This window comes from Hyla sarda, chromosome 6 (assembly GCF_029499605.1).
Source record: "Hyla sarda isolate aHylSar1 chromosome 6, aHylSar1.hap1, whole genome shotgun sequence".
Taxonomy (NCBI): domain Eukaryota; kingdom Metazoa; phylum Chordata; class Amphibia; order Anura; family Hylidae; genus Hyla; species Hyla sarda.
This window is the reverse complement of record NC_079194.1, coordinates 62,775,312-62,803,035: the sequence shown is the minus strand read 5'-3', so window position 1 is coordinate 62,803,035 and position 27,724 is coordinate 62,775,312. Positions and strand designations below refer to the sequence as shown.

The window sequence follows — 27,724 nt, the reverse complement described above, 5'->3', positions numbered from 1 at the left end:
TCATGAATTTGGTTATTAAAAGGGATTTTCATAGAATTGCCACATAGACCTATGGAAAGCCTATGGCAGGGAACTCCATCTGCCACATACAATATACAAGTCTAAATAAAGAAATATATGGAAGAGATGGGACTATCCCCGATGGCCCCTAGAAAGAGCTTGTAGAATAGTTCACCAAAAGATAGACCACAGATGCTGGTACCTAAGGATAACAGGAAGTTGGAAAAATAAATAATTCTCTTGTTTTTTATTACTAAGTAAGGAATTTCCCATGATTAGGAACATAATCAATAAATATATCTTTATTCTTTTCCCAGAATTCAGACCATGTAGCAATCTTGTCACAGGGCTGAAGGTTTTCATGTAGGAGAGCTCCTACATTGTCATATCTGTTGTCCCTCCCGCCGTTCACCCGTTATCTTCATTATTCTTGATATTCAAATTATTTTCTAATCGGCACGGGCGGGGTTACATGGCTCCATCTGGCACTGTGAAGTCAGCACCGCTCGTCCGCAGCACCACCCGGCTTATGAATATTCATGCCCTGCCTCCGCTTCTCCCTCTCCTCCCCGCTCTGTACAGGACTCCGCTGCGCATGTGCCGCTTCCTGTGTACACCCGGAAGTGGCCTCAGCACAGTGGAGTCCTGTACAGAGCAGGGAGGAGAGGGAGAAGCAGAGGGAGGGCATGAATATTCATAATCCGGGCAGTGCTGCGAATGAGCGGAGCTGACGTCACAGTGCCAGATGGAGCCGTGTAACCCTGCCCATGCCAGTTAGAAGATCATTTACATATTAAGAATAATGAAGATAACAGGTGAACGGCGGGACGGATCCGGGTATGGTAGGCAATATATTGATCAGCATCCCCCACATTACCAGCCAGTACCTCTGGTTAATGCAGGGGGAATTTAGTGACAGTTTTCATTTAAGAAAGGTAAAAGAGAGGAATCAGGTAACTATAGGACAGTAAGCCTGACATCAATAGTGGGGAAATTAATGGAAACCCTACTAAAGGACAGGATTGTGGAACATCAAAAATTCCCATGGATTGCAAGATGAAAAACAACATGGGTTTAGCTCATTGATATATAGAGAAAGGTATTAGCAGTAGAGAGGGAAGTGCCCATGCCGCTGTACAGAACACTGGGGAGACCTCACTTGGTGTATTGTGCGCAGTACTTGAGACTGTATCTCTAAAAGGATTTCGATATTTTGTCAAAGAGTTCAGAAAAGAGCTACTAAACTAGAACATGGACAACAGGATAACACTTACCAGGAAAGGTTAAAACATCCTGACATGTTTAGAAGAAAGAAAAGACAGAAAGGATATGATAGAAACTTTTACATATTTAAAGGGAATCCACACGGGAAAGGAGGAGAGCATATTCAAAAGAAGAAAAACTACCACAAGAGGACATAGTTTTATATTAGAGGGCATAGGTTTATACAGTAAAATGAGGAAGTATTACTTTACTGAGAGAGTAGTGGATGCATGGAATAGTCTTCCTGCAGAAGTGGTAGCTGTGAATTCAGTGACGGAGTTTAAGCATGCATGGGATAGGCATAAGGCTATCCTTCATATAAGATAGGGTCAGGGACTATTGATAGGATTCACGATATTGGGAAGACTAGATGGGCCAAATGGTTCTTATCTGTGACACATTCTAGGATTCTATATTTCTGGGACAGTGCTCTGTGTATAGTAGTGTGGTGGCCCAGTACAGGAGTTGTACTCCTGTACCCTTGCTGCCCTGTCAGGCAGCCTCCCTTCAGTGTACGCCCCCCCCCCCCCCCTCATCCCCTTGTACAGTTATTGTTATGCTAGCTAATGTATATAAAATGTTGTAGCTTTAAGAACAGTTGTCATGTGGTTAATCATCTGTCATGTGATTTTAACCCAGTGAGGTATCAGTGAACATGTGACCTAAGGGTGACCTATGGGCCCCACCAGAGTCTCCCTATATAAGCCCTGGGAGGAGTCTCTTCACACTCTTTGGAGACTAAGGCCCACATTTATCATTGCAGTGTAAGTGAAGCATTTTTTACACCTTTTTTTGTGTGTGCTGATAACCAAATCACCAAATCTATTAAATGGTCAAAGATCATTTGATAAATTTTGTGCAGGTCCACATTTTCTGAAATTTCTGTCTACACATACACCAAAAAGCTATACCATGTCTGGGCTGGTGTAGTTTTAGAGACTTTTCGGTGGCTTTGCGCCTTTTTTTGCTCCTTTTTACAAAAAGGTGCAATGATAAATCCCTTCCATATCATGTCTATTGCCAAAATCAGTGGATTGCAACTCAAAATCAGTGGATTGCAACTCAAAATCAGCAGAAATGTGTAAACAAAAAGGGGCAAAAAAAGGCGTAAAAAACCCTGCTTGCGCCTTTTTTGACCCTTTTTTTAGACACATAAAACAGTCTAAAGACAATGATAAATGTGGGCTTACGTCTTTGCTGAACCACAGTGCAGTCAAGTCCTAAGTGTATGTCCAGAGTCATAGGAGGCCTCAAGTCCAGTCTGCAGCCACAAGCTACAAACCTGCAAGTAAGCCACAGTCACAGTCTTGTCAGTCACAAGTCAGTCAAGTCAAAGTCATCTGTCTAGTCAACGTGGCCTGCACTAAATTGTCCACCTCCACTACAAGTCCCAGCAAGCCCTTAAAGGGGTACTCCTGCCCTAATACATCTTATCCCCTATCCAAAGGATATGGGATAAGATGCCTGATCGCGGGGGTCCCGCTGCTGGGGACCCCGGCAATCTGCATTGTGCATCCACCTTTGTGAGCTCTCTGCAGTGCTGGAGGCTGCGAGTGTGCAGCATGACGACCACGTGGCCGGAGTATCGTGACGTCACGACTCTGCCCCCATGTGACATCACGCCCTGCACCCTCAATGCAAGTCTATGGGAGGTGGCATGACGGCTTCAGAGAGCTCGTAAAGGTGAGTGCTGAATGTGAGATTGCGGCGGTCTTCAGCGGTGGGACCCCCACGATCAGACATCTTATCCCCTATCCTTTGGATAAGGGATTAGATGTATTAGGGCCGGAGTACCCCTTTTAAGGTCTCTGAAGTCACTGGTCACCTCCGTGAGCCTGGCTAAACTGTATAGACTATTCCACCTGTCTAATTCAGTAAAGCTACTGTTGTTCCGTAACTTGCCGTTGGAGTCATTATTGGCCCCATGCCTAGCCCAGGATCCAGCATTATACCTCCGGGTGGTATTGAGGATAAACCAAGCCCTGGCATCACGAATACAAGGGGTTAATGCCATCTGCCCCTAGGTTAATTCCATCTGCCCTGCATCACACCCTCTACCACAGTAGATAACACAATAGAGGACAGTGCACTGTTACAAAAGGATCTAGATAGGCTGGAGGCCTGGGCTGAAAAGTGACGGAGTTTAACACAGATAACTGTAAGGTTATGCACATAGGGAGAAAAAAATCCAGGCTGGGGATATGTTCTAAATAGAAAAACACTGGGGACGACTGACCTGGAAAAGGACTTTTAGTTAACTGTAAATTTAACTGTAGTCTGTAGCGACCAATGTAGCAGCCGCTGCCAAGGCAAATAAAATAAAGGGGACGACAAGGAAATAATTGTACCACTGTACAAATCACTAGTCAGACCACACATAGAATACTGTGTCCAATACTGGGCACCAGTGTACAAGAAAGACATAGTGGAGCTGGAGAGGGTTCAAAGACGGCCAACCAGGGTAATATGGGGAATAGGAGGACTACAGTACCCAGAAAGATTATCAGAATTAGGATTATCTAATATAGAAAAAAAAAAGAAGACTTATAACTATGTATAAATATATCAGGGGGCAGTACAGAGATCTATCTCATGATCTATTTATACCCAGGACTGTATCTATAACAAGGGGGCATCCTTTACATCTTGAGGAAAGAAGGTTTCTACACCAGCACAGTCGGGGCTTCTTTACCGTAAAAGCAGTGAGACTATGGAACCTCTGCCAGAGGAGGTGGTCATGGGGAACTCAATAAAAGAGTTCAAAAGGGGCTTCGGTACATTTCTGGAGAGTAATAATATTACAGACAGATAGGTAGTTCCTCAGCTCACCTCTTCAGCCAGAGACCTGACGCACGGTACTGTGTGAACCAACACCAAGGCAATGTAGAAAAGCAGGAGTCCAGCGCAGGATATAGTGCAAATAAAAGCTAATTCTTCATTCAAGCCACGAGACAGCAGGATACAAAGTAACGCGTTTCAGCTGGTGTGACCAGCCTTACTCATACAAAGGTACAAATGGTATAGCCATTCTTGTATGGGAGACAGAGGATCAACGGACCACCCAGGTAAACACCTGTTTTTTTTTTTTTTCTTTGCTGTGCAATTTTGGGGGGAGTGGCTCCCTCTGTAGCCGTGCATCCCCTCCCCTATTTTCACAGGAGGTGGTTTGGATCGTTAGTGGATCCAACATGTCACCCAGCCTGAGGTAGGTGAGTGTTTAGGGACCCATCCGATAAGAGGCCACCTCCGCGTGGTGGATGGGGGGACACGTTTTGATCAAAAAGTGCGCTAAGAGCCTCCATTTTGTTGACCAAGTGTGCTGCTGCCATTTTCTTTTTTTACATGTTTTGTACTTGCCACAGCAGCGTCCACCCGTGTATTGGGTTTAGGTGCTGGCTACATTTTCAGTTTTTTTTTTTCTTACCTGGGTTAATCAGTTTAATCCACTCTCATAAAGGAAATACAAAAAGCACACAGATAAAATGTGCAAGAAAACATATAAAAAGAAAAGAAATTAGGAATATAATGTATAAAAAATCCCATAAATTCTGGCTATTACACTAATGGCATTACAAAAAAGGAATAAAAAAGGAATACAAATATATATAATATATATAGAAATATATATACAACATGCCACAAGTGTATATAAAAGGAGAGGCATAGCTATATAAAAAATATATAATATTTTAGTAGACAGTGTACAAACGACTATATGTAATACTGTATACATTTCTTAATAATGTAGAATTACATCTTGTCTACGATTTAGTCCTTTGGGGAATCGAGAATCAAGTTCCAAAATCCAATAAACCTCGTGGTCGAGGATTTTTTGTCTGAAATTTCCACCTCTCTTGGGGGGAATAACCCTTTCAATTCCGCACAGGACCATTGAAGAATAATCTCCCTGATGAACCTGTGCACAATGTTGTATGACCTGAGAAAGAGAAGAAATAAGTTAGGCACGGTCTTTGTTATTTGCCCTTAACAAAGACCGTGCCTAACTTATTTCTTCTGTTTCTCAGGTGTATAATAATATTGAACCAAATGACATCCCTACACAGAAAAATAAAAAACCTATTGTATTTGTCACTCAATATAGCAGTGATTTTGGTGCAATTTGCAGCCTAATTCATAATTATATGCCGATCATTACCAGTGATCCTTTATACAGTTCAGTATTGGATGTAGGCTACAAATGTGTGTCCAAAAAGCTCCCACTATAGGGCAAAAACTGTCCCCTAGTTTATTTTCTAACAATATGCCTAGAACACGTACCTGGCTTACCACAAAGGGTTCATATATGCATAATTTGTTGCAAATTTATGCATAATGTTATTGAATTTACCTCATACTCTACTGGGAAAAATTATAAAATGCAACAATACATAAATTGTAACACGACGCATGTTATATATTTGTTTTCTTGCGTTACCTGCTAAGTGCAATATGTAGGGTGTACGTCAAACTCACTAAAAGTTTGAATTAGAAAACATATCTCTGATATTGCTCACTTTAATTCTCGTCATACATCTATGGTCACACAACATTGCGCAAAGGTTCATCGGGGAGATTATTCTTCAATGGTCCTGTGCGGAATTGAAAGGGTTACTCCCCCAAAGAGAGGTGGAAATTTCAGACAAAGAATCCTCGACCACGAGGTTTATTGGATTTTGGAACTTGATTCTCAATTCCCCAAAGGACTAAATCGTAGACAAGATGTAATTCTACATTAATAATGTCAGGATCCAGACTGGTATGCAGGGATGACACAGGTAGTGGATCCTCTGTGTTAGTGAGGTGATGGCGTGGGCCGTAACAAAGGGGAATGGAATCTAAGGGGTTACTGGTTTTCACCAGAGCCCGCCGCAAAGCGGGATGGACTTGCTGCGGCAGGTAACCCCCAGGTATTTCCACCGATAGCGACTCAACCTCACTGACAGCTGAGACAGGCGCGGTACACAAGGAGTAGGCAAGGCAAGGTCAGACGTAGCAGAAGGTCAAGGCAGGCGGCAAGGATCGTAGTCAGGGGCAACGGCAAGGGGTCTGGAAACACTGGCTTGGAAACACACAGAAACGCTTTCTCAGGGCACAAGGCAACAAGATCTGGCAGGGACAGGAAGGGGAAGTGGGTTTTTATAGTGTAAGGAATTGATTGCACTGATTGGGCCAGGCACCAATTAGTGGTGCACTGGCCCTTTAAATTTCAGAGAGCCGGCGCACGCGCACCCTAGAGAGCGGGGCCGCACACCGGGATGGGACAGAAGGAGGACGGGAAAGGTGAGTGACATGGGGCGCAATCCGAGAGCGGGCACGTCCCGTGCCTCAGATCGTGTCCCCTCCGGAGACACGGGAGCAGCGCTCGTGGTCAGCGGTGCTGACCGGAGCGCTGCATGCAGAGGCGCGCCGCAAGCGCTCCGGGGAGAAAGCGGAACCCGGAGCGCTCGGCGTGACAATTAAGAAATGTATACAGTATTACATATAGTTGTTTGCATACTGTCTACTAATATATTGTATATTTTTTATATAGCTATGCCTCTCCTTTTATATACACTTGTGGCATGTTGTATATATATTTCTATATATATTATATATATTTGTATTCCTTTTTTATTCCTTTTTTGTAATGCCATTAGTGTAATAGCCAGAATTTATGGGATTTTTTATACATTATATTCCTAATTTCTTTTCTTTTAATGTTTTCTTGCACATTTTATCTGTGTGTTTTTTGTATTTCCTTTATGAGAGTGGATGCAACTGATTAACCCAGTTGTTTACCTGGGCGGTCCGTTGATCCTCTGTTTCCCATAAAAGAATGGCTATACCATTTGTACCTTTGTATGAGTAAGGCTGGCCACACTGGCTGAAACGCGTTACTTTGTCTCATGCTGTCTCTTGGCTTGAATAAAGAATTAGGTTTTATTTGCACTATATCCTGCGCTGGACTCCTTGAAATGTATACTAGATCGGGCCAGAGGAAGCGCACCAGTGAGCAAAATTTGTTGCCGCCCCAGTGTACGCCCCCAGCCTCACCTGTTTCACCGTTGCTCCCTGTGTCCCTCCGTCCTACTGTAGTGTTCCTGTTTTATACTGAATAAAGCCTGGATTTGCAATTGAGAAGTACGTGGTGAGTGCATTATCCTTACATTCTTCTTTATACAAGTATAATAAAAGTTGGCATTAACCATATGCATGTTGGTGTTGTGCACTGCAATAATGAGCTGTCTAATCTTTCTTCTGTGGCTTAGATCCTCTTTAAGGCCTCATACACAGGACCAAAATTACACCACTCTACAGAAATTAAAACCTCACATTTATTTATGTAAAAGAACTGATACAGTTGGGGAATATGATTTTAAGCCGTCCATAGGTTGGTTTAAATGGTCACTTAGGCTAGATTCAAATGGCCGTTCTCTCCAGTCCCGCTATTCTCCCATCATTGCTGCTAAACAGACCGTACTAACAAACTGATGCAAAGGGATACCGTTAAGTGCCATCCTGTTGCATCAGTTTTAAATCCGTTTGTATCCTCTATTGTTTGTTTTTATTTTTGTTTGGCTACTTCCTGGTTGCTCACACTTCTTCTGAGCATGCTCAGAAGTAATAACGGATTAGAAAAAATGGATGCAAACAGAAGGATTACAGGCTCATCTGTTTGCTATAGACTTCAATGTTAAATTGAATATATCTATTTCTAATCTGTTATTTTTTAAGGGGAAAAAATACTGCATTCCACATCTTTTCTTGACTAAAAATAACAGAACAGGAACCAAACGAGTGCAAACGGAGGACAAAGGACTGTAAAAGAATCCCATTGACAGCAATGGGGTCTATTTACAGCCGTTTGTAAAAGGCTTGAATGGATTTGAAAACAGGAATGAATTAACGGGGACTGACATTAATGTGAACGAACCCTAATTGAAAAAAACAAACAAACACAAAAAATTTGTATGCACATGAGGAGTAACCCTATATTTGGCATTCTGTCACCAGTTGTCCACCATGCACACTTCCTTTCTAAGTTTAACCCGTTAACGACCATGGACGTCTATGCTTGTCTATGTGCCGTTAACGGGGTATGAACTGGGCTCCTGACTCCAGCCCGCGTCATACCGGCTGGCCCCCAGCTGATTCTTGTAGCTGAGGGCTGGCGTTAATAGCCGGCATGCGGGATCGCCACGGCCGGCTATTAACTCTTTAGGTCGCTTCTGTCAAAGCTGACAGCGGCGTCTAAAGGTGCCTTTATCCCATCCCTGGTGGTCCAGTGGGGTGGATTGCCCCCCCACAGCATGATCACGGGGGGGGGGGGGGGGCGGTGGTGGGCGTTCCACTGTGGAGGTAGCCGGAGGGCTTACCTCTGCTCCAGTGCCGACTACAGCACTCAGAATGATAAAGCCTGGCAGGACCATGCTTTATCAATCGAGTGCAGAGCACACAGATCAATGTGGTTCTATGGACCCACATTGATCTGTATGAGGAATCAAATGATTCCTCCTAAAAGACCCCTAAGGGGACTAAAAGTGTAAAGAAGAAATAAAATAAAAAATAAGTTAAAAAAAAGTTTAAAAACACACACATTAACCCCTTCCTTATTAAAAGGTTAAATCACTCCCCTTTTCCCAAAATCCCTATAAAAAAATATATAAACATAATAAAAATAAACATATGTGGTATCGCCGCGTGCGTAAATGTCCGAACTATAAAAATATATTGTTAATTAAACCACACCAAAAAATTCCAAAGTCAAAAATTGCGTATTTTTGGTCACCTTTTTATACCATAAAAAAAAGGAATAAAAAGCGATCAAAAAGTCTGATCAAAACAAAAATGATACTGATTAAAACTTCATATCAAGGCGCAAGAAAAGAGCCCTTATCCCCATACTTTGGATAGGGGATAAGATGTCTAGGAGCGGAGTACCCCTTTAAGTTGTTCCTGAGCTAGTCTGTGTATGATGTTTCCCATACACTGCTCACGCATGAAAGGGATTGTTCGCTCCTATACCTCTATAGCACACCCTCAGAAACAGCAGTGGCATTGAAGACATTATAGAGCAGTACAGAGCAGTCTAAGTTGTAAATATGGCATTGAGATGGGATATAACATTTCCCTTGTTCTCCATAGACTTCTTTGGCCAGCTGTTGTCTGATCCCTCTTTCAAGAAATCCTTTTTTTTTTTTTTTTTTTTTTTTCAGCATTAATAATAAGTTGGGGCAGAAAAAAAGCCAGATAGGCGACAAAAGAAGCAGTTTTGTCTAATAAGATATCTCACAGAGTTTCTTACATTTGCTTGGACTGTTATGCAGTATGTTGAAATGTTAATAGCTTTTTCAGCAGTCATTTTTCTATTTGATGACATTTCTCATATGTTCCCTTTTTCAAAGTATCTGCTTATACACATATTAAAATATATATATATATTTAATTGTTATTAATAGAATGCAAACTAAATAATTCTATTTATACATGAAACAGGACACTCTTTGTAATTCATTGTTTTAAGTGTCTGTTGCATTTACAAATACCTGTTAAAAAGCAGTGTTAACATAGGTATATTATTACATTTTGAAAGTATCCACCGCCCACCCCTCTACCCCATAATATAGTGGACATGTCAGTATCACATCCAAGGGGGTCTGGATCATTTAATTTGCCCAATCTTAAAACAAATATAAATTTGGCAAAATAATATATTGCTGGGAATCACCTATACAAGTTGTGGGTGATACACAGCACAGGTTCTATTGGGATTGGGATTTAATGGCTGTGAACTTACCTGCTGCGAACTGTATCCATTGTCATGTCAATGGTTATATCCGAGGAGACAGATACAGAAATCTGCTTGCAGAGTAGAATTCTCCTTAGCTCAGGCCCTCTTAGGTGACCATCCAATGCCCATATGAATGCATTACTGCAGCTTAAAAACCTTGGCACATTCTTAAAGAAGTAGTCGATCTACCATCTCTGGGTGTTGGGTAGATTCAAATAGACTATAATTCTTGATGGTCCTCAATGTAAGACAACAATGGAGACAACTATAAGAATTTGAAGTTTTTTCCTGTTCAGTATTCCAGAATTTTGCTTATCTATTCCATACAATCCCAATGTGAAGAACTTTTAAAGAAAGCTTTAGATATGAGCGATAGCATCCTATAACTGGCATCATAACCACTGTAGCGGTATAAGAAGAAATACTCAATCGTAAGTTCTCTTGACGGTGTAAAAAGTGAGACTTTCGAAGCAGCTTTTTCACGGCAGTAAATGATGTTCTTTGTGGTTCTGAGTGAGTCTTGACATTGATGATCTCTGGTTATGTGAGAGGATGGCACATTAACCTGGCAGCACTGTCTCCGACCGCCCCCCCTGGTTGACAAACCACGTTCTCACTGTTGGGAAAAGAAAATAGAAAAATAGCAACAGATAAAAGAAGTAGCAAGCCAAATCCTTCTGAAAACCATCTGCTGTAATGAGCACAGTGGAGAACGCAGGTTATTTTTATCTGTTTCTTCATCTTCCAGTTGCATAATAATTCTTGATAGACATTACTGCATATGGATATGGATTTTTAAAGACTGTGATGGAATCAGGAAGTTTATCTTTATAGGAAGATCGCTACAGTTAATAGGACAATATGATTCAATTATTTAGCATTAACAGGACAAGAACAGAGGACCTGTGGCCAACCCTCCAAAAGTTAGAGAGAACCCTCCAGGGGGCACAAGATGGCCACAGGATGGGATTGGACAATGTGTGGCTAGTGGATCTTAGTATGAACTCTGGTCTCTATTGGTGGATCCTGCAGCTACTGGAGACCACAAGCACCTCTTCCTCCAGGAGGTGCACAATGAGTGACGTCATTGTGCACCTCCCGAACATGGAGATGCTTGAGGGCTCTAGTGGCTGAAGAAGTAGGAGAGGCCGGTGACTGCAGGGAAGCGGAGGTGCAGGGGCATAGCTATAGAGGTAGCAGAGGCAGCAGTGGCACCGGGGCCTTGGAGCCTAGGGGGCCCCAAAGTACATCTGTCCCATTAGAGACCAGTAAAATAATTGGCATATGGGGCCCTGTTGCAGATTTCGCTTTGGGGCCCAGAAGCTACAAGCTACTCCTCTGTGGAGGGAAGTATGTTTCTTTGCATTTTAGGGGGGGGGGGGGGGGGGGGGAGTCCTACCTACAGGGGATAGGGTTTGGTAAAGGGGGTGTGGCCTCCTTCTGACCAACAGATTTAACATAACGTGCCACAAAGTGGTGTAACTTATGGTGCATATCAACACCTGCTCAAAGCAGACAAAGATTTGCCATTCTGGTACACAGACAACCAACCTCATTTGACTCCAGTGTAGTTGAGATTAAGACCCATTTCTAGAAATTCTCCTTTGGGGACTTATACTTAAAACTAAACTGAATGATTGTTGCTCATAGTAACTAAACAGATTGCATATTTTACTTTTCCATAGAGTTAACAAATGAAAGCTGTGATCTGACTGGATGTCACAGCCATCGCTGAAGTTTACCATTCTTTATGAAGAACCCCATATCCATATACCCCACAAAGGCATGTGGACATTATGAAGGGCACTGGGGACCCCCGCGATCTCTGCTGCGGAACCCCAGTCATCCGATGCATGGAGCGAACTTCTCCCCATGACGAATGTATGGCAATGCGGGGCTGGAGGCTAGTGACTACACAGCCACGCCCCTCGTGACGTCACAGCCACGTCCCCTCAATACAAGTCTTTTTCTCATAGACTTGCATTGAGGGGGCGTGGAAGTGATGTCATGAGGGGCGTGGCCTTGTTGTCACGAGCCTCCGGCACTGCACCTGACACTCTAAATGAGCACCGGGTGCAGCAGGGAGATTGCGGGGGGCTCCAGCAGCAGGACCCCCATGATCAGACATCTTATCCCCTATCCTTTGGCATATCGTGAGTCATCAGATACGGAGTGATCTTTGCTCCATGAGGCTGATGACAAGTGGGTGCAGCACGGAAATTGTGGGAGTCCCGCCTCTTTGGATAGGGGATAAGATGTCTAGGGCCGGAGTACCCCTTTAATACCCTTTGAGGAGGAAGGGAAACGTATACCAGCAGGTAAAGAACAGAAACAAACACTTATGTGTGTGGGAGTCAACGCCTCTTAAATGTTTTATTATACAGTATACACACAAGGATGTCCCCCTGCATTATTTCACCCAAATGAAAGGATTTCTTTAGGGTGTCTCTTCAAATCAAAATACAGCAACTTTATATAAGAAACATCTGGAATTGATTGCAGTTAGGTGGGAAATAGACATAGAACCCTTTAAGAGTAACAAAGGGACTAGGGACTAAAAGTGAAATTACGAGTTATCCATGCATTTACTATATTTATACCATATATAATATACATAACATTATCATTTAATCTCTCCCTCCCCCCCCCCCCCCCTCTATTAGCCAGGGTGGAGAACCGCTAAAGCTGATCATACATATTAGATAGCTAATCTCTCCATGTGCATGTGTTTTCAATGGAAAAAGCATAGTAAGCCACTGACAGTCACCTCTAACCGCTGCTAATCTCTTATGAGAACAAAAGGATCTGGCAATGGAAAGCCGATTGACCAATCCTTGATGTGTAGGGGAGAGTCGGGAGACCACCATCTACTGAAATCAGCAGATTCAGCCAATAGTATTCTATCAAGTGTGACTAACTTAAGGGCGAACTGTCATCAGTGTCACCAGGACTAACCTGTTGGTGCAGGTATGTGTTCCAGCGGCGGGCTTGGGGCATGGGTAGAGCTTCCTGACGTCACCGCTGCTGTTTTCCCAGGCTTGCACGGAAGATATGGAGCATTATAGCGGGACATGGGACAGGGACAAGTAAGTATGGTTATCATCAGTGTCACCGGCACTACATACCTTTACCAACAGGTTGGTGCGCATGACACTGATGACATTGTTCCTTTAACCATACCTGTCCATGTGATCAGTCATTTCCTCCACATTGGTGAGAACAACCTTCCACCTTTATCTTGAATAGACAGCCCTTAAATTCTTCATTTGCAATTCTGGGATGCCCAATGGCTTTTTTTTTTTTTATGTTATACTTTCTCGCTGATCTGTAATATTACAATGAACTCTGTGATTATGTTTAGTGACGGTACTAAGATTACTAAGACCACCGAGAACTTTCTTTCCTCATTAAACCTGGTGGTAAACATTTTAAAGCTGACACTACCCATCACAATATGACTTATAACAACTCCCCAACTTCCTCAAGATGACACAAGTTACAATCTCCAGCTGACGCAGGTAGAGGGAAGCCATCTGGTGGCGGCTTATCTTACGATGACAAATACACACCTGGGTCTATGACTACAATGACATACGTCAAGTCAGAGGATTTTTGTATGGAGAGGTGGGAGGAGGTGAGCACACCGATTTGCAGTCTCTGCTCTAGGGTACTGTTAAACTATTTTTTTTATCAAATGGCTTCTATTTTAACATAACACATTTCTTATTAATTTCTATTAAAGAGACCAAAGGGTTAATGTTTCTAATTGAGGAGAGCATCATAAAGATGTGTGAAGGCCTATAGGCCATGTATACTGCACTAGGACTTGTAAAATAGCTCACACACAACCTTTTCAGGTATCTTTCTTTTAAAGGACATTTTTCACCAATATCACCTGCACTAACCTGTCAGTACCGACGGGTAGTGCAGGTGACACTGATGACAATGGTACTTACCTTGTCCCGTTCTGTGGCAGGGATCTCTGGTAATCTTGTCTGTTAATCTTCAGCTCTGACCCTGCTTGTGGCACGGGCGGGGCTTAGTGATGTCAATAAGCTCCGCCCATGCCCCAAGCCGCTGCTACTCTCTGCTGGGTCTCGCAGCAGCAGTGACGTCACTAAGCTGTATCCATACCCCAAGCAGGGCCGGAACTGAAGCTTGACGGATAAGATTACCGGAGATCCCTGCCACGAAACAGGACAAGGTAAGTATTGTTGTCATCAGTGTCACCTGCACTACCTATTGGTACCGACAGGTTAGTGCAGGTGACACTAGTGACAGATTTCCTTTAAAGTCAGTGTTTCACTCCAGCTCAGAGTCTTAGAACATGACTGGGAATGTATGCTGAGGAAGAAATCTCTTCAGAAGGAAAGAATGCCCATCTGTAGATGGGGTTGTTGCCCCCCATCAGTACAGAGCAGGGTGCTGGCTGGCTAGTGAGAGGCCTATTGTTTTGGGACCAAAGGGGTGATGTTTCTTTTTGATGAGTGTGTCATATGGCAGATCTTTGTATATGGGATTTCCCATTACATAGCAATAATGCCATATTGATAAGAGTGATGTTATCACTTTCTGGCTTGTGTTGTTTGACTGCTGAGACTCAGCCATCCTCAGAATGAATGCCCCCTTCTCACTCGATCATATCTGTGGTCCAGTTCCCTGGACTAATCCAGCACTATGGAGGAGGAATGACCTTATGGACCTTTCATTTTCTGGAGTGGTGTAGGGGAAGGGAGGTCCATGAGATCAAATTACATAATGGCCATGCAAAGTCAACATTTCGCTAGTACTGGTGACCAACATTGCATATGTAACATAAAAACCTCAGCTTAGACTAATTTCAGACAAGCTGTCAATCCCAGCGGGTCTGCTGACGCAAACTAATACAATCCTTATGATGCTGTCAACAATGCACATGGTTTTAACATAATTTGCCACTGTCTTAAGGAACTTTAAAGAAGTAGTCTGATATAAAAAAAAAATATATCCCCTATCCTGAGGTCAGATCGCGGGTCTCCTGCTTGGCGCCCTAGCTGTCTGCAGGAATGAAGTGTGTTGACCATGGCACAAAGCTGTGGCTGACATGCCCCCCTCCATGCAACTCTATGGGAGAGCTAAAGATACATGAGTGCTGTATCTTCGGCTCTCCCATACAGATACATGGAGGGGGGCATGTCAGCCACAGCTTTGTGCCATGGTCAACACACTGCATTCCTGCAGAGAGCAAGGGCGCCAGGCAGAATACCCCCTGCGATCTGACACTTATCTCCTAACTGGTTCCCTATTGGTCAGCAAAATGTGGCAGAACTGTTACATGTTTAGGGTAGGGTCATATGCCGTATTTTGCTGTGTATTTGCTGCTGCATATTTTCCTACCCATTGGAGTCAATGGGTAGCAAAATCAGCTGCAGCAACTACTCAGCAAAATAAAGCACGTGTGACCTGACCCTTTATGTTGCCATTGATCTTTCAGGAATCCAGAGCCTATGCCAGCAGTTGCAGCCTAATAGGCAGTGGTGACCTAAGGTTTAACTACCTGCAGTGCAGGATCAGGTTAGGTCACGTTCATTTATTCATTTATTTATACAGTGTAGGACACCGATGCAGAAAATAAAATTTTGTGGTTGATACTGTTGCTCTTTACTGCAGCTATATCCTAAAGGAGTGGGACCCTGTTCACCACTCTAACAAGTGTCCAGTAAATGAATATGAAGCAACAACGCTGTATCAGACTTTAGTAAGTATAATGTTCTATAGAAGATTTCTATGATCTGTGGGTAAATAAATGCTTAATTTTATCTCAAGAACGAAAAACCAGTGTGTTGCTTTATGTATTCCTATATCTTTACCTTAGGTGTTCATTGTACATATTTCATTTTAGGGATGCATCCCTGACGAAGGAAACAGCAAGCGTTCTGAAATGCGTTGGAGGTATTTTGGTCCATCCTGAGCTCTGTAGTGACATCACATACAGTGATGTAACACATTGGCTTTTGGAGGAAAGCCAGCCGGGTTGAGACGTCTCCTCGCAGTCCTAACCATCTTTTCTGCTACCTATAACTTGCCAAAAATATACTTCGAATGTATCTAGCTGGAGAAAAAAATGGGCGCAGCAGGAACTTCTCATACTAAGATTTTGCACTGGATATCTCTATTCCCTACACACTATCGCCCTCCCCATGAATGAAAGTGAAAGATGTAAAACAAATACTTAAAGGGGTACTCCACTGACATTTTTTTTTTAAATCAACTGGTGCCAAAAAGTTAAACTGATTTGTAAATTACTTCTATTAAAAAATCTTAATCCTTCCAGTACTTATCAGTTGCTGTATACTACAGAGGAAGTTCTTTTCGTTTGTTTTAAATTTCTTTTCTGTCTGACCACAGTGCTCTCTGCTGACACCTCTGTCCATGTCAGGAACTGTCATCCCCATAGCAAACCTATCCTGCTCTTGACAGTTCCTGAGACAGATAGGGGTGTCAGCAGAGAGCACTGTGGTCAGACAGAAAAGAAATTAAAAAAAAAAAGAACTTCCTCTGTTAGTATACAGCAGCTGATAAGTACTGGAAAGATTAAGAATTTTCAATAGAAGTGATTTACGTTCTGGCACCAGTTTATTTTAAAAAAAAAGTTTTTCACCGGAGCACCCCTTTAATATAAAAACATAGAAATACATAAAGTAACACACATAAACTAAGCATTTATTTACCCTCAGATTATAGAAACTCCTTTGTAGAACATAGTACTTACTAAAGTCTCATATGGCGCTGTTGCTTCTTATTAATTTACTGCACATTCATTTAATACATTTTATTTATCCAAAACTTGTTCTATCCCATAAGGCCATGTACACACAGAGGAAAGTGGGCTGGACTTAATAGCAGGATCAAGGCTTCCTGCAGCCCGAAAATTTCCTATAAATGATGCCAAAAATTGTCATAAATTACACCTAAAATGTACTCTAGCTCATAAATGGCATGTAGTCCATTTTCTGGTGCATGAACAGCCACAGATCCGAAAAACTTATTAAGAGACTGGCACCTTTAAAAAATGGGTATTTCTTCCTTCTGGAGATATTTCTGGTTTGATGTACAATCCCCGTTGGGGCCCCCATGATCTCCGGGCTGCACCCCAGCATTCTGAACATTACATAGAAACATGGAATGTGTCAGCAGATAAGAACCATTTGGCCCATCTAGTCTGCCCAAAACATTTTTGTTCAGAATGCTGGGTTCGGGCGGCCGTGGTCATGACGTCACGCCCTGCCCCTCCATTCATGTCTATGGAAGGGGGCATGACAGCTGTGGTTGCTCTTCACACCCCCTCCCATAGAGATGAATGGAGGGAGCGTGGTGTCGAAAATAATCAGAACGCTGGGGTGACGCACAGTGATGATGGGGGGTCTCCGCGGCCGGACCCATGTGATCAGACATCTTATTTCCTATTCTTTGGATAGGGAAGAAGATGTCCAGGGGCAGAGTACCCCTTTAAGGGAAAGCTACCTGGAAAAAGTGGCATGAGAGAGTGGCTTTGCATATCCTTTCTTTACAGAATTCCCTGTGGAATATTAATAAGTCTTCATATGTCTTTATGATGTTCTCCTCAAGGATAAACATTACAATATTTAAAGTGTTCTATTTTGTCTGAATCTGCAGATGTTTTAGATAGTATCCCGTACTGAAAAGCCAATGGCCATGTTTAGAAGTCAGTCAGAAATCTTTCATTACTCAGGACCTGGCCTGCTTCTCTTTACCTTTTATCTCCTGAGACGAATGACGTAAAAATAAGTTGATTATCCAAAATAATATCAAAGTAAAGGTTTGTTTCGCCAACGCAGGCTCAGAGCAAGCTGTCATCAACGTATGTCTCCCCCCCCCAGCAAAACCAGGAGGAGAACAAATTTAACTGTTTTCCCACCGGTGGGTGCCGCCTGGCAGGGTATGTTTGGCACATGGCAGGGGGTAGAGCTATTGTGGGGTTTGCTTTGAGCAATCAGCCTCAGTTCTGCTGTAATAGAGGGAAGATGTATATATGTCTTCTCTTTGTAGGATTGAAAAGATGGATTGTATTTTTATCTAACCTATAACTTGTACTGAGGGATGTAGATCATGTTGCTCTTCTGGACTTCTGAAAAGTATGTTCTATCTCTTTAAGAGCATCTCCTATGCATATTGGTGAAAATGGTTCAAAGAAATCGATGCTAAAGTCAATAGATTAGTTTGGGGGGGGGGGGGAAGAATGCGCATATTAAGCTAAAATATATGACACTCCCTAAACATCTAGGTGATTTAGCCATCCTTCATTTTAGGTTCTACTACTTTGCAGCACAATTGGCCCACATATAAGGGGAAAATGGTAAAAAAAATTTGGGAATTTCTTAAAAGGGTACTCCGCTGCTCAGCATTTGGAACAAACTGTTCCGAATGCTGGAGCCGGTGTCGGGAGCTTGTGATGTCATAGCCCCGCCCCCTCATGATGTCACGCCCCGTCCCCTCAATGCAAGTCTATGTGACAGGGGTGTGAGCACTACACCATGTGACTTCAGCCATGTGACTTCAGGGGCATGAAGTCTTTACTGAGCATGCTCAGTAATAATAACGGACGTTATAATAACGGACATTAACGGATGTATTTGCTAACATCCATCAGCCATAGACTTCATTGTTAATAATAACAGCTGTTAATTTATCCGTTTCTTGCGATGGAAGAAAAATTAGTGCATGTGCCGTTTATTCTTCCGTCACAACTAACGGCCGTTATTCATGAAGAACTATAATATAAGACTTGTTTCACACTAGCAAATTACTCCGTTTAGCAAGTTCCGTCGCTAGTTCCTTTCTAAAATCAGCTGTCACCGGCAGTAACCAAATCCTATACGTCTGTTAGAAAATCCCATTATAGTCTATGGGATTTTTCTAATATCCGTTTTAATCCATTATAGTCCGTTATTGATAACGGACGTTTTTTTGTGATATTTTGTGATTTTGTGATATGTAGTCCATAAACTATTTTCTTCCGTTACTATCTTCCGTCACAAAATAACGTCCGTTATCAATAACAGACTATAATGGATTAAAACGGATATTAGAAAAATCCCATAGACTATAATGGGATTTTCTAACAGACGTATAGGATTTGGTTACTGCCGGTGACAGCTGATTTTAGAAAGGAACTAGCGACGGAACTTGCTAAACGGAGTAATTTGCTAGTGTGAAAGAAGCCTTAGTTCTTGTGACCATTGTGCTTCTGAGAGAACAAAAGGGTCATGACGGATAATCAAAAAATCCCATAGACTTGAATGGGATTTTGTAACGGACGTTTAACATCTGTTATTAAGACTTTTCTAACGGATGTTTATAACGAGTGTCAGTAAATTTGGCACATAAAATAATTTAATTTAAGATTGTGCATAGACTTCACTATTCACCGGAAGTAATTAATAAATTTAGGGGGGATACAGAAACAAGGTGTAACAAATGTAATACACTAAATGCAGATTTATGTCACATGTTTTGGGATTGTAATAAAAAAAAATTCTGGGTTAATATAGTAAGAAGAATTGAGGAATGTGTAAAAAATAAAGTGACTTTGGACCTCAAATTAATTTTATTAGGTTGTCATGATTAAATAGAATCCCCAAGGATTAAGTTTCTATTAAAAATATTGTTTATTGGGAGATTGCTGATTCTTAGAAATTGGTTATCAGAAAAAGGACCGATATTGAAAATGTGGGAAATGGAAGTTGGGAAAGTTAAAAATATGGAGAAATTTTGAACTAAATCAAAAAAAGCACTTGCTAGGTGGGAGAAAATCTGGAGTTTTTGGCATTAAAGGGGTACTCCGGTGGAAAACTCTCTTTTTTTTTTTTTTTTACATCAACTGGTGCCAGAAAGTTAAACAGATTTGTAAATTAATTCTATTAAAAAATCTTAAACCTTCCAGTACATATTAGCTGCTGAATACTATTATTTTCGGAACACAGAGCTCTCTGTTGACATCACGAGAACAGTGCTCTCTGCTGACATCTCTGTCCATTTTAGGAACTGTCCAGAGCAGCATATGTTTGCTATGGAGATTTTCTCCTATTTTGGACAGTTCTTAAAATGGACAGAGATGTCAGCAGAGAGCACTGTGCTCGTGATTTCAGCAGAGAGCTCTGTGTTGCGAAAATAATTTCCTCTGTAGTATTCAGTAGCTAATAAGTACTGGAAGGATTAAGATTTTTTAATAGAAGTAATTTACAAATCTGTTTAACTTTCTGGCACTAGTTGATTTAAAAAAAAAAAAAGTTTTCCACTGGAGTACCCCTTTAACTGCAGTGCGTTTTTGTTCTTCTCCTCGTGTCGATAGGGTATGGGGGGGTGAGTTGGGGTAGTTAAATTGTATATTGTGGATTTATTTATTACCTGCTTACTGGATTTATTGTATTTTGTTTGTCAAATTTAAAATAAAAGGAAAAAAAAAAAAGAGGATCAGTGACCTCATGTTCCTGCAGCATTTATTGAATTATATGGCTGTACATGGTGTACATGGTGCTGTGAGAGGACACCCATGGGACACTATGCTGGGGGATGATTTATACTACTATAAATAGTATGTAGGGGCAGAAGGGAGTTACTGATGCTCTGGATTTTCAAGGTGACGTGTGAGCAGAAATAAAAGAAATAGTACTGCTGCGGCTGCTTCTGGGAGGAGAGGGAAGCCTTGATTTACTTTTCAGGAACAGTGAGTATCCTTTGGAGAATGGAAACAGGCCCACAGGCTAACAACAGGCGTGGACAGCAGTTTGTAGGGAACTGAGAAGCCTTTTGATCCAGTCTTAGACTTTGTTTTTGTGTTTTTTTACTGTATGTTGCCACATACAGTGTGAGGAACCTAACTATGCTATAGGGGCAGTGTAGGGGACCTATCTATGCTATAGGGACAGTGTGGGGGACCTAACTATGCTATAGGGACAGTGTGTGGGACATAACTGCTATAGGGACAGTGTGTGGGACATAACTGCTATAGGGACAGTGTGTGGGACATAACTGCTATAGGGACAGTGTGTGGGACATAACTGCTATAGGGACAGTGTGTGGGACATAACTGCTATAGGGACAGTGTGTGGGACAAAACCATTATATAGTGACAGTGTGGGGGATATAACTATGTTTTAGGGCAGTGATTCCAAACCAGGGTCCCCCAGCACCAAGGGGTGCTGGCAGGCCCAGCAAGGGGTGCTAGGACACTCCAGTAAGAAAGCTGGCACAGAAATTACAAAAAATATATTTTTTTATTTCCCGCCCAGCGGGTGTGAGGGATAAATGTAGTCTGAGCAAAGGTTATTGAGAAAGTCTTCCTGTGATTGCATTATAGTGCCAGGACCTGTGGAGAAGGCACTGTCAGGAAAATAAAGATGTAACGTTTGTGACTAAGAACAGTGCCAAGCAACGTCTAGCTATTCAATATATTTTAAATAATAATGCTGTGAATCCAACTAGCAATGTCTGGAAATCCTTCCTTATTCCAAGAAAAGGTGCAAAGATTTTCTAAGTCATCATCTAAGCCTATGTTTAAACCAGGTTATATGTTAAACTATTATATAGTGTTTAAATTTGGAAAAACGTACGACCTGGTGCGTTGCACAACTGGTGGAGCTGTGTTAATTTTGACAGAAAATTTTGATTTCGTGTTAGATGTAGTCTTTTGACTGAAACAACATTTAGTTTTATATCATCCAAAAGAATAGAAAAACAGGGCACTCACCACACGATTTTCTGCTTCAGTGAAGGGTTTATTTACAGATCGACGTTACATCAAGTGCTGTCCAGACCGGACTCGGTGCCGGGGTGCTCTCGTTTTTAGCCCTACGAGACACCCCTGCACCGAGTCTTGTCTGCCCCGCACTTGATGTAATTTGGATCTGTATATAAATCCTTCACTGAAGCAGCAAATCGTGTGGTGAGTGCCCTGTTTTATTATAATTTTGTATGATGTTTATGGACTGTCAGTTTTGAACAGTGAGCACAACCTGATAGTACAGGAAGGTGTGATCCCAGACCCGGCATGTGCGTCCGATGACAACAGGTGCATGCCGAGTAAATCTGCGTTGGTTGATTTAACATTTAGTTTTAGTTAGATTTTAATCATCTGAATCGTTTTTAGTCAACTAAGCTAGAGTTACATATATGCCGCATCTGGCTCTGATAAACCTGGGCGAAAATTGCCACAACTGATGCCAGAAGTGCATCAGTTGGCGTCAGTAGTGCATCATCTGGCATCCATTGTTTGTGATCACCGGATTGGGGAACACAGCAAGCTGCGTTCCCCTGTCTGTGTGGGTCCGGCATGTCCAATCATCTGGTGTCTAAACTGAGACGCCGGATGATTGTAAACTGTCCCATTCAAATGAATGGGATCAGTTCTTGCTTCATTTTCCCTCCGATGCATTTTCTGCAGTGCCGGAGGTACAAAAAAAACTGACAATGCATATATATAGTAAAGGAGGCCTAACTTGTCAGGTCAACTATGTCTACAGTAGAATTAGTTTCATAAAATCTGGTTAGATTTAGTTAAAGTGTAATGCAAATCGTAGACAAATGCCTAAATAAAGCAAATTGCTTCTATATTACTAAAATAAAGCTATTAACCTGTTATTACTTATGATATTAGGATTTGAACATTGAATACAGACAAAAGATTCTGATGGAATCTATTCCCAAATTTTCTCTAACATTTTATCCTAGTTTTAGTCAGTTGACTAAAAAGTCAATAGATTTTTATTAAAGTTTTATTCATCATAACTAGAGTTGAGCGAACTTTTAAAAAGTTCGGTTCACCGGCATTTTGGAAATCGTGGGTTTGGTTCAGCTCGGTTCGACTCAAACCGATAATAAAATAAGCCCCTAAACATGTTTATAATACTACCTAAGAGCTCTAATCCCCTGTCTAACAGGGTTAGGAATGTAATCAAGTAGTTTAAAAGTGTTTTTAAGGCTCAGTTATGTCGACATGCAGTAACCCATGGTAACTATTACAGCTCGCCCATTCTCAGGCCTATTCACACCAAAATAAAGTGTCATAAAGTATCCCTGGTTGTCGGTAGATGCCTGTCAGTGTTAATATGCACATAAAGGCATGGGAAGACCCCATCTCGTTATCCCAGCATGCCAAAAATTATCCCTTTTTTTTGGTGTAGCAAGAGGTTCTCAGTCTAGCAAGTAAAGAAGACGGCATGGATTTCTCCAAGCATTCCAAAGGTTATCCCTTTTTTGGGATTAGCAGTAGGCATTATAAAATAGTTAAGACTGAAGAAGAAATAGCTCTTGTATAAATAGCCTAAAAAATATTATCCCTTTTCTGGGGATGATGGGTTGTGCATGTGTTGGCCTGGCTGGAAGCAGTGTGATGTTGGATTGGTGTTACTATTAGTATCCCGCATACAGCAGGTGGTGGCTAACTGATGTTAATAGCCAACAGCATGAGATGGCGGACTGATGTCACTAGTGTGTACAGCATGAGATGGTTGACTGATGTCACTAGCGTACGGCATGAGATGGCGGACTGATGTCACTAGCGTACGGCATGAGATGGCAGACTGATGTCACTAGTGTACAGCATGAGATGGTGGACTGATGTCACTAGTGTACAGAATGAGATGGTGGACTGATGTCACTAGCATTCAGCAGGGTTGTGGTAGTACTGCTTAATCAGTGACATCTGACCACGCTGCCTGCTACACTGAACACTGTCTCTGAAGCGTAACTAGAGGGTGGACAAGACAAAACACTCATGGCAAACTGGGCAAGTTCTTGCCAATGGTCTAATTTGGTGAGCCAGAAGTCCATTGGGTCTGGGCTCATGGTGTCTGTCAGAGAAAGGCACTGCTGAGCTAGGCCTCAACCTGGTTGTTGGTTTACATCCCTTGGATGACTCATGTCAGGGGAGCATACAGGAGACAGAAATTTTACCATGATGTGCTCAAACGTCAAGATGCCACCATTGCTGTTGCTGATGCTCCTGCTTCATGCTATGGTAGGGCTGGCAGAGGTAGTGGAGCGTTGACTCTGCAGAGAGCGGAAACTGGACCTCCAGTCAGCAGGTGTTTGTTGCTGGAAAGCCGTTGGCAAGCTGGCTGCGTAGTTTCTCCTTATTCAAATCGAATTCAGCCCCCTTTTCAGAAGGCAAGAAAATTCCCCCATTTTGGGTTCATACCAAGGGTCTAAGAGTGTGGCTATCCAGTACTCTTCTCTTCCCTTCAAGCCTACAATATGTTTGTTATTGTGCAAGCAGGAAAGCATACACCTAGAGACGATGAAGGTGAAGCAAGTCACATTTAAAAGCATACGAACGGCTAAACCAAATGCAAATTTTCCAGCATGTAGACACCACTGGCTTCACACCTGGATAAGTTGCCAAGAAATGTTTTACCACAAGGTTTAGCATGTGTGTCAAACAGGGAGCGTGTGTCATGCCACCTACACGCAGCACTTTGATAATGTTTGTGCCGTTATTGGCAACATTTCCCAATGGCAACTCATGACCTGGGAACCAATGTGAAACCTCTTGTTGCAGATAGGGCAGAAGTTCCTCTGCCACCTGGCTTTTCTCGCCCAGGCTCAGCAGATGTAACACATCATGGCATTGCTTGAATTTGCAGCGATGAAAGAAGAATGGGGGAGGAGAGGAATAAGCTACATTTTTCCCCGTGGGGTGCAAGATGTCCGTGGAGGAGATGGAGGATAGGCAGTTAAATCTGATTGGCGAAACTGTGGAGGTGTCACTATAATTTCCCGGCGTCTTGCGGTGGAGCCTCATTATGCAGGATGTTGACCCAGTGGGCCATAAAAGACATGTATTGTCCCTGGCCGTAGGTACTACTCCACGTATCAACCGTGATATGCACTGTTCTGCACCCAGACAAGTTCATGGTGTGGCCTACCCTCTCCGCCACATGATTGCACAAAGCGGGGACGGCTTTCTTTGCAAAATAATGGTGACTAGGTAGGCGCCACCTGGGCTGGGCACACCCCTTTAGTTGCCTGAAGGTTGTGGAGTCAACAAATTGGCCAGGTACGAATTGAGGCGCACTACAAGAGGGTGACTGGGAGAATACTGTTGTCTGGAGGACATGGATTCCTGACGGGGAATAGGCAAATCCCGAAAATGTTCTGCCTGTGGAAGAGGCCTGGCTGTTAGACAGTTTTTAGGGATCTGGAGGATCATCAGTAGCAGCGTTTTCCTCACTTTGTGGGGCATCTAGAATGTCTCACGCAGCCTTGTGGTGATGCCCCATGCCTACGTAGAGACATTAGGGGGAATTTATCATTGTCTTTAGAGCTGTTTTTGTTTGTAGATTTGTCTCCATTTTGGCGAAGCACTGCACCTTAGGCTATTTTTTTGTGACTTTTTGGTTTACACCTTTTGTATAAAGAGTGTACAGACCAGTTGTTAAAGGGGTACTCCGGTGGAAAACATTTTATTTTTTTATCAACTGGTGCAAGAAAGTTAAACAGATTTGTAAATGACTTCTATTAAAAAATCTTTACCCTTCCAGTACTTTTTAGCAGCTGTATACTTGCTTTTTTGTCTTGTCCACATTGCTCTCTACTGACACCTGATGCCCGTATCAGGAACTGTCCAGAGCAGGAGAAAATCACCATTCCAAACTATGCTGCTCTGGACAGTTCCTGACATGGACAGAGGTGTCAGCAGAGAACACTGTGGACAAGGCAAAAAAGAAATTCAAAAAGAAAAGAATTCCCTCTGCAGCATACAACTACTAAAAGGTACTGGAAGGGTAAAGATTTTTTAAGAGAAGTCATTTAAAAATCTGTTTAAGTTTCTGGCACCAGTTGATTAAAAAACCCCATTAAGGTTAGTCTGGTTCAGTGGTAATGAATTTATCAACTGTGACTTTAAAAAAAAAAAGTTACAAAAACCACCAAAAAGTCGTAAAACTACACCAGCCCAGTGTATGTGAAGAGTGAACTTTCAAAAAATGTGTACCTCCACAAAGTTTATCAAATGCCTTGCGACCATTTAATAAAATTGGCGCAGTCACATACAAAAAAAAATAAACTAAAAAGTGAACTCTGGCCACGACTTACTTTCTGTTTGCAGAGACGACATATTGCCATGTTTTCTGTATCAGGTAAGGTGAAAAAGAAGTTCCACACATAAGCAGATCGGACAGGGACTGCACCAGCTGACTGTGCCCCTCATGTTTTTTTAAGGGAACCTGAACAGGCAGTAAAGTCACAGTTACCTGAGTTCAATAGACCAGTAGCCTCTACGCCAGTTACGTTTCACAGTTTTTTCCACTACTTTGGCTACGCTATCACCACTACCCTCCTGCTCTGAACAAGTCAGCTCATGCCCAGGTGGTTCCCATGTCCTGTCCAACATCATCGTCAACATCAAACTCCTCATCCTCCATGCCACTCCTGTCTGCATGGCCTTCTTGGGCACCTTGCTCCCCCTCAGCATAGCAACCTCGAAGCCTTACAGTATCCCCACCACGTCTACCATCACCAGTCTCACTTGTGCTGGGCTCAACCACTGATTCTACCTCCACCAGCCAGCCAACACACTCCAAAGCTTGACTGCCCCCACACAACTCCTCCTCATGGCTAGTTTTATCCTTCTGAGTAGCAGCAGGGGGGAGGCAAAGCCAGAGATGAGGAAGCACAGCATCTAGGATGGACCTTTCCACTTCCCCATGTGAGTGTAGATGCAAAGGAATTCACTGACCGGTGGCTTACTGGCATATTGTCAGGAGTCTTCCTCCTCAGAAGTTGTATGCCAGAAATATTCCAGTAACACCGAATCCTCCTGTAAACCACATAACCTGTCTCAGGCAGTGAGAACTTGGTATGGCTGACGTGGCTACCACCCGACACCTGGTTGCTGTTGCCCCTACCTTTACTAGTACTGCCACAAACATTCTTACTGACAATGAACATGGTGGGGGTCTTCTGCCCCCTAACCTGTCCACCAACTCGTTTTCCAGACTTGTTTTTTTGGGTTACTTTTATCTTTTTTGGGTGATCTATCTCCAACCTACATGTCAAATCTAAGTTTTAATGCTTTGAACGCTTTTTGGGTGGCAGAGAAGACAGCACAATAAGTACTGACGGTGTTTGCAGAACAATATTAAATGCACCAGAACTGTATAACACTACAGGTTAGATACATGAAACTTCAACATGCTTTTTGCGTGGCAGAGATGACAACACAATGAGTACTAAAGGTGTTTTTGGAACAATATTAAATGCACCAGAACCGTATAACACTACAGGCTAGATAGGGGTAACTTAAACACACGTTTTGGGTGGCAGAGGAGACAGCACAATGAGTACTGAAGGTGTTTGCAGAATAATATTAAATACACCAGAACTGTACAACACTACAGGCTAGATACATGTAACTGTAACACGATTTTTGTGTGGCAGGGATGACAGCACAATAAGTACTGAAGGTGTTTGCAGAATAATATTAAATACACCAGAACGGTACAATACTACAGGCTAGATACATGTAACTGTAACAAGATTTTTGTGTGGCAGGGATGACAGCACAATAAGTACTGAAGGTGTTTGCAGAATAATATTAAATACACCAGAACGGTACAACACTACAGGCTAGATACATGTAACTGTAACAAGATTTTTGTGTGGCAGTGTGGCAGGGATGACAGCACAATAAGT

The 27,724-nt window shown here is 42.4% G+C and overlaps 1 protein-coding gene across 5 annotated transcripts in view; it reads right to left on the bottom strand.

Annotated features, from left to right (window-relative positions):
* Nucleotides 1-27,724, bottom strand: part of KCNJ4 (potassium inwardly rectifying channel subfamily J member 4) — a 209,943-nt gene that overhangs the window by 27,232 nt on the left and 154,987 nt on the right. For 3 of the 5 annotated variants that reach the window (XM_056523931.1, XM_056523928.1, XM_056523929.1), the window contains one exon: nt 10,040-10,649. The exons of 1 other annotated variant lie outside the window; for it this stretch is intronic. In XM_056523931.1, the coding sequence (XP_056379906.1) occupies nt 10,040-10,065 (26 nt within the window). In that variant the 5' untranslated portion in view covers nt 10,066-10,649. Of the gene's footprint in view, nt 1-10,039; nt 10,650-12,988; nt 13,012-27,724 lie in introns of those variants that run through there. One more of the 5 variants, XM_056523930.1, reaches the window with a different exon arrangement.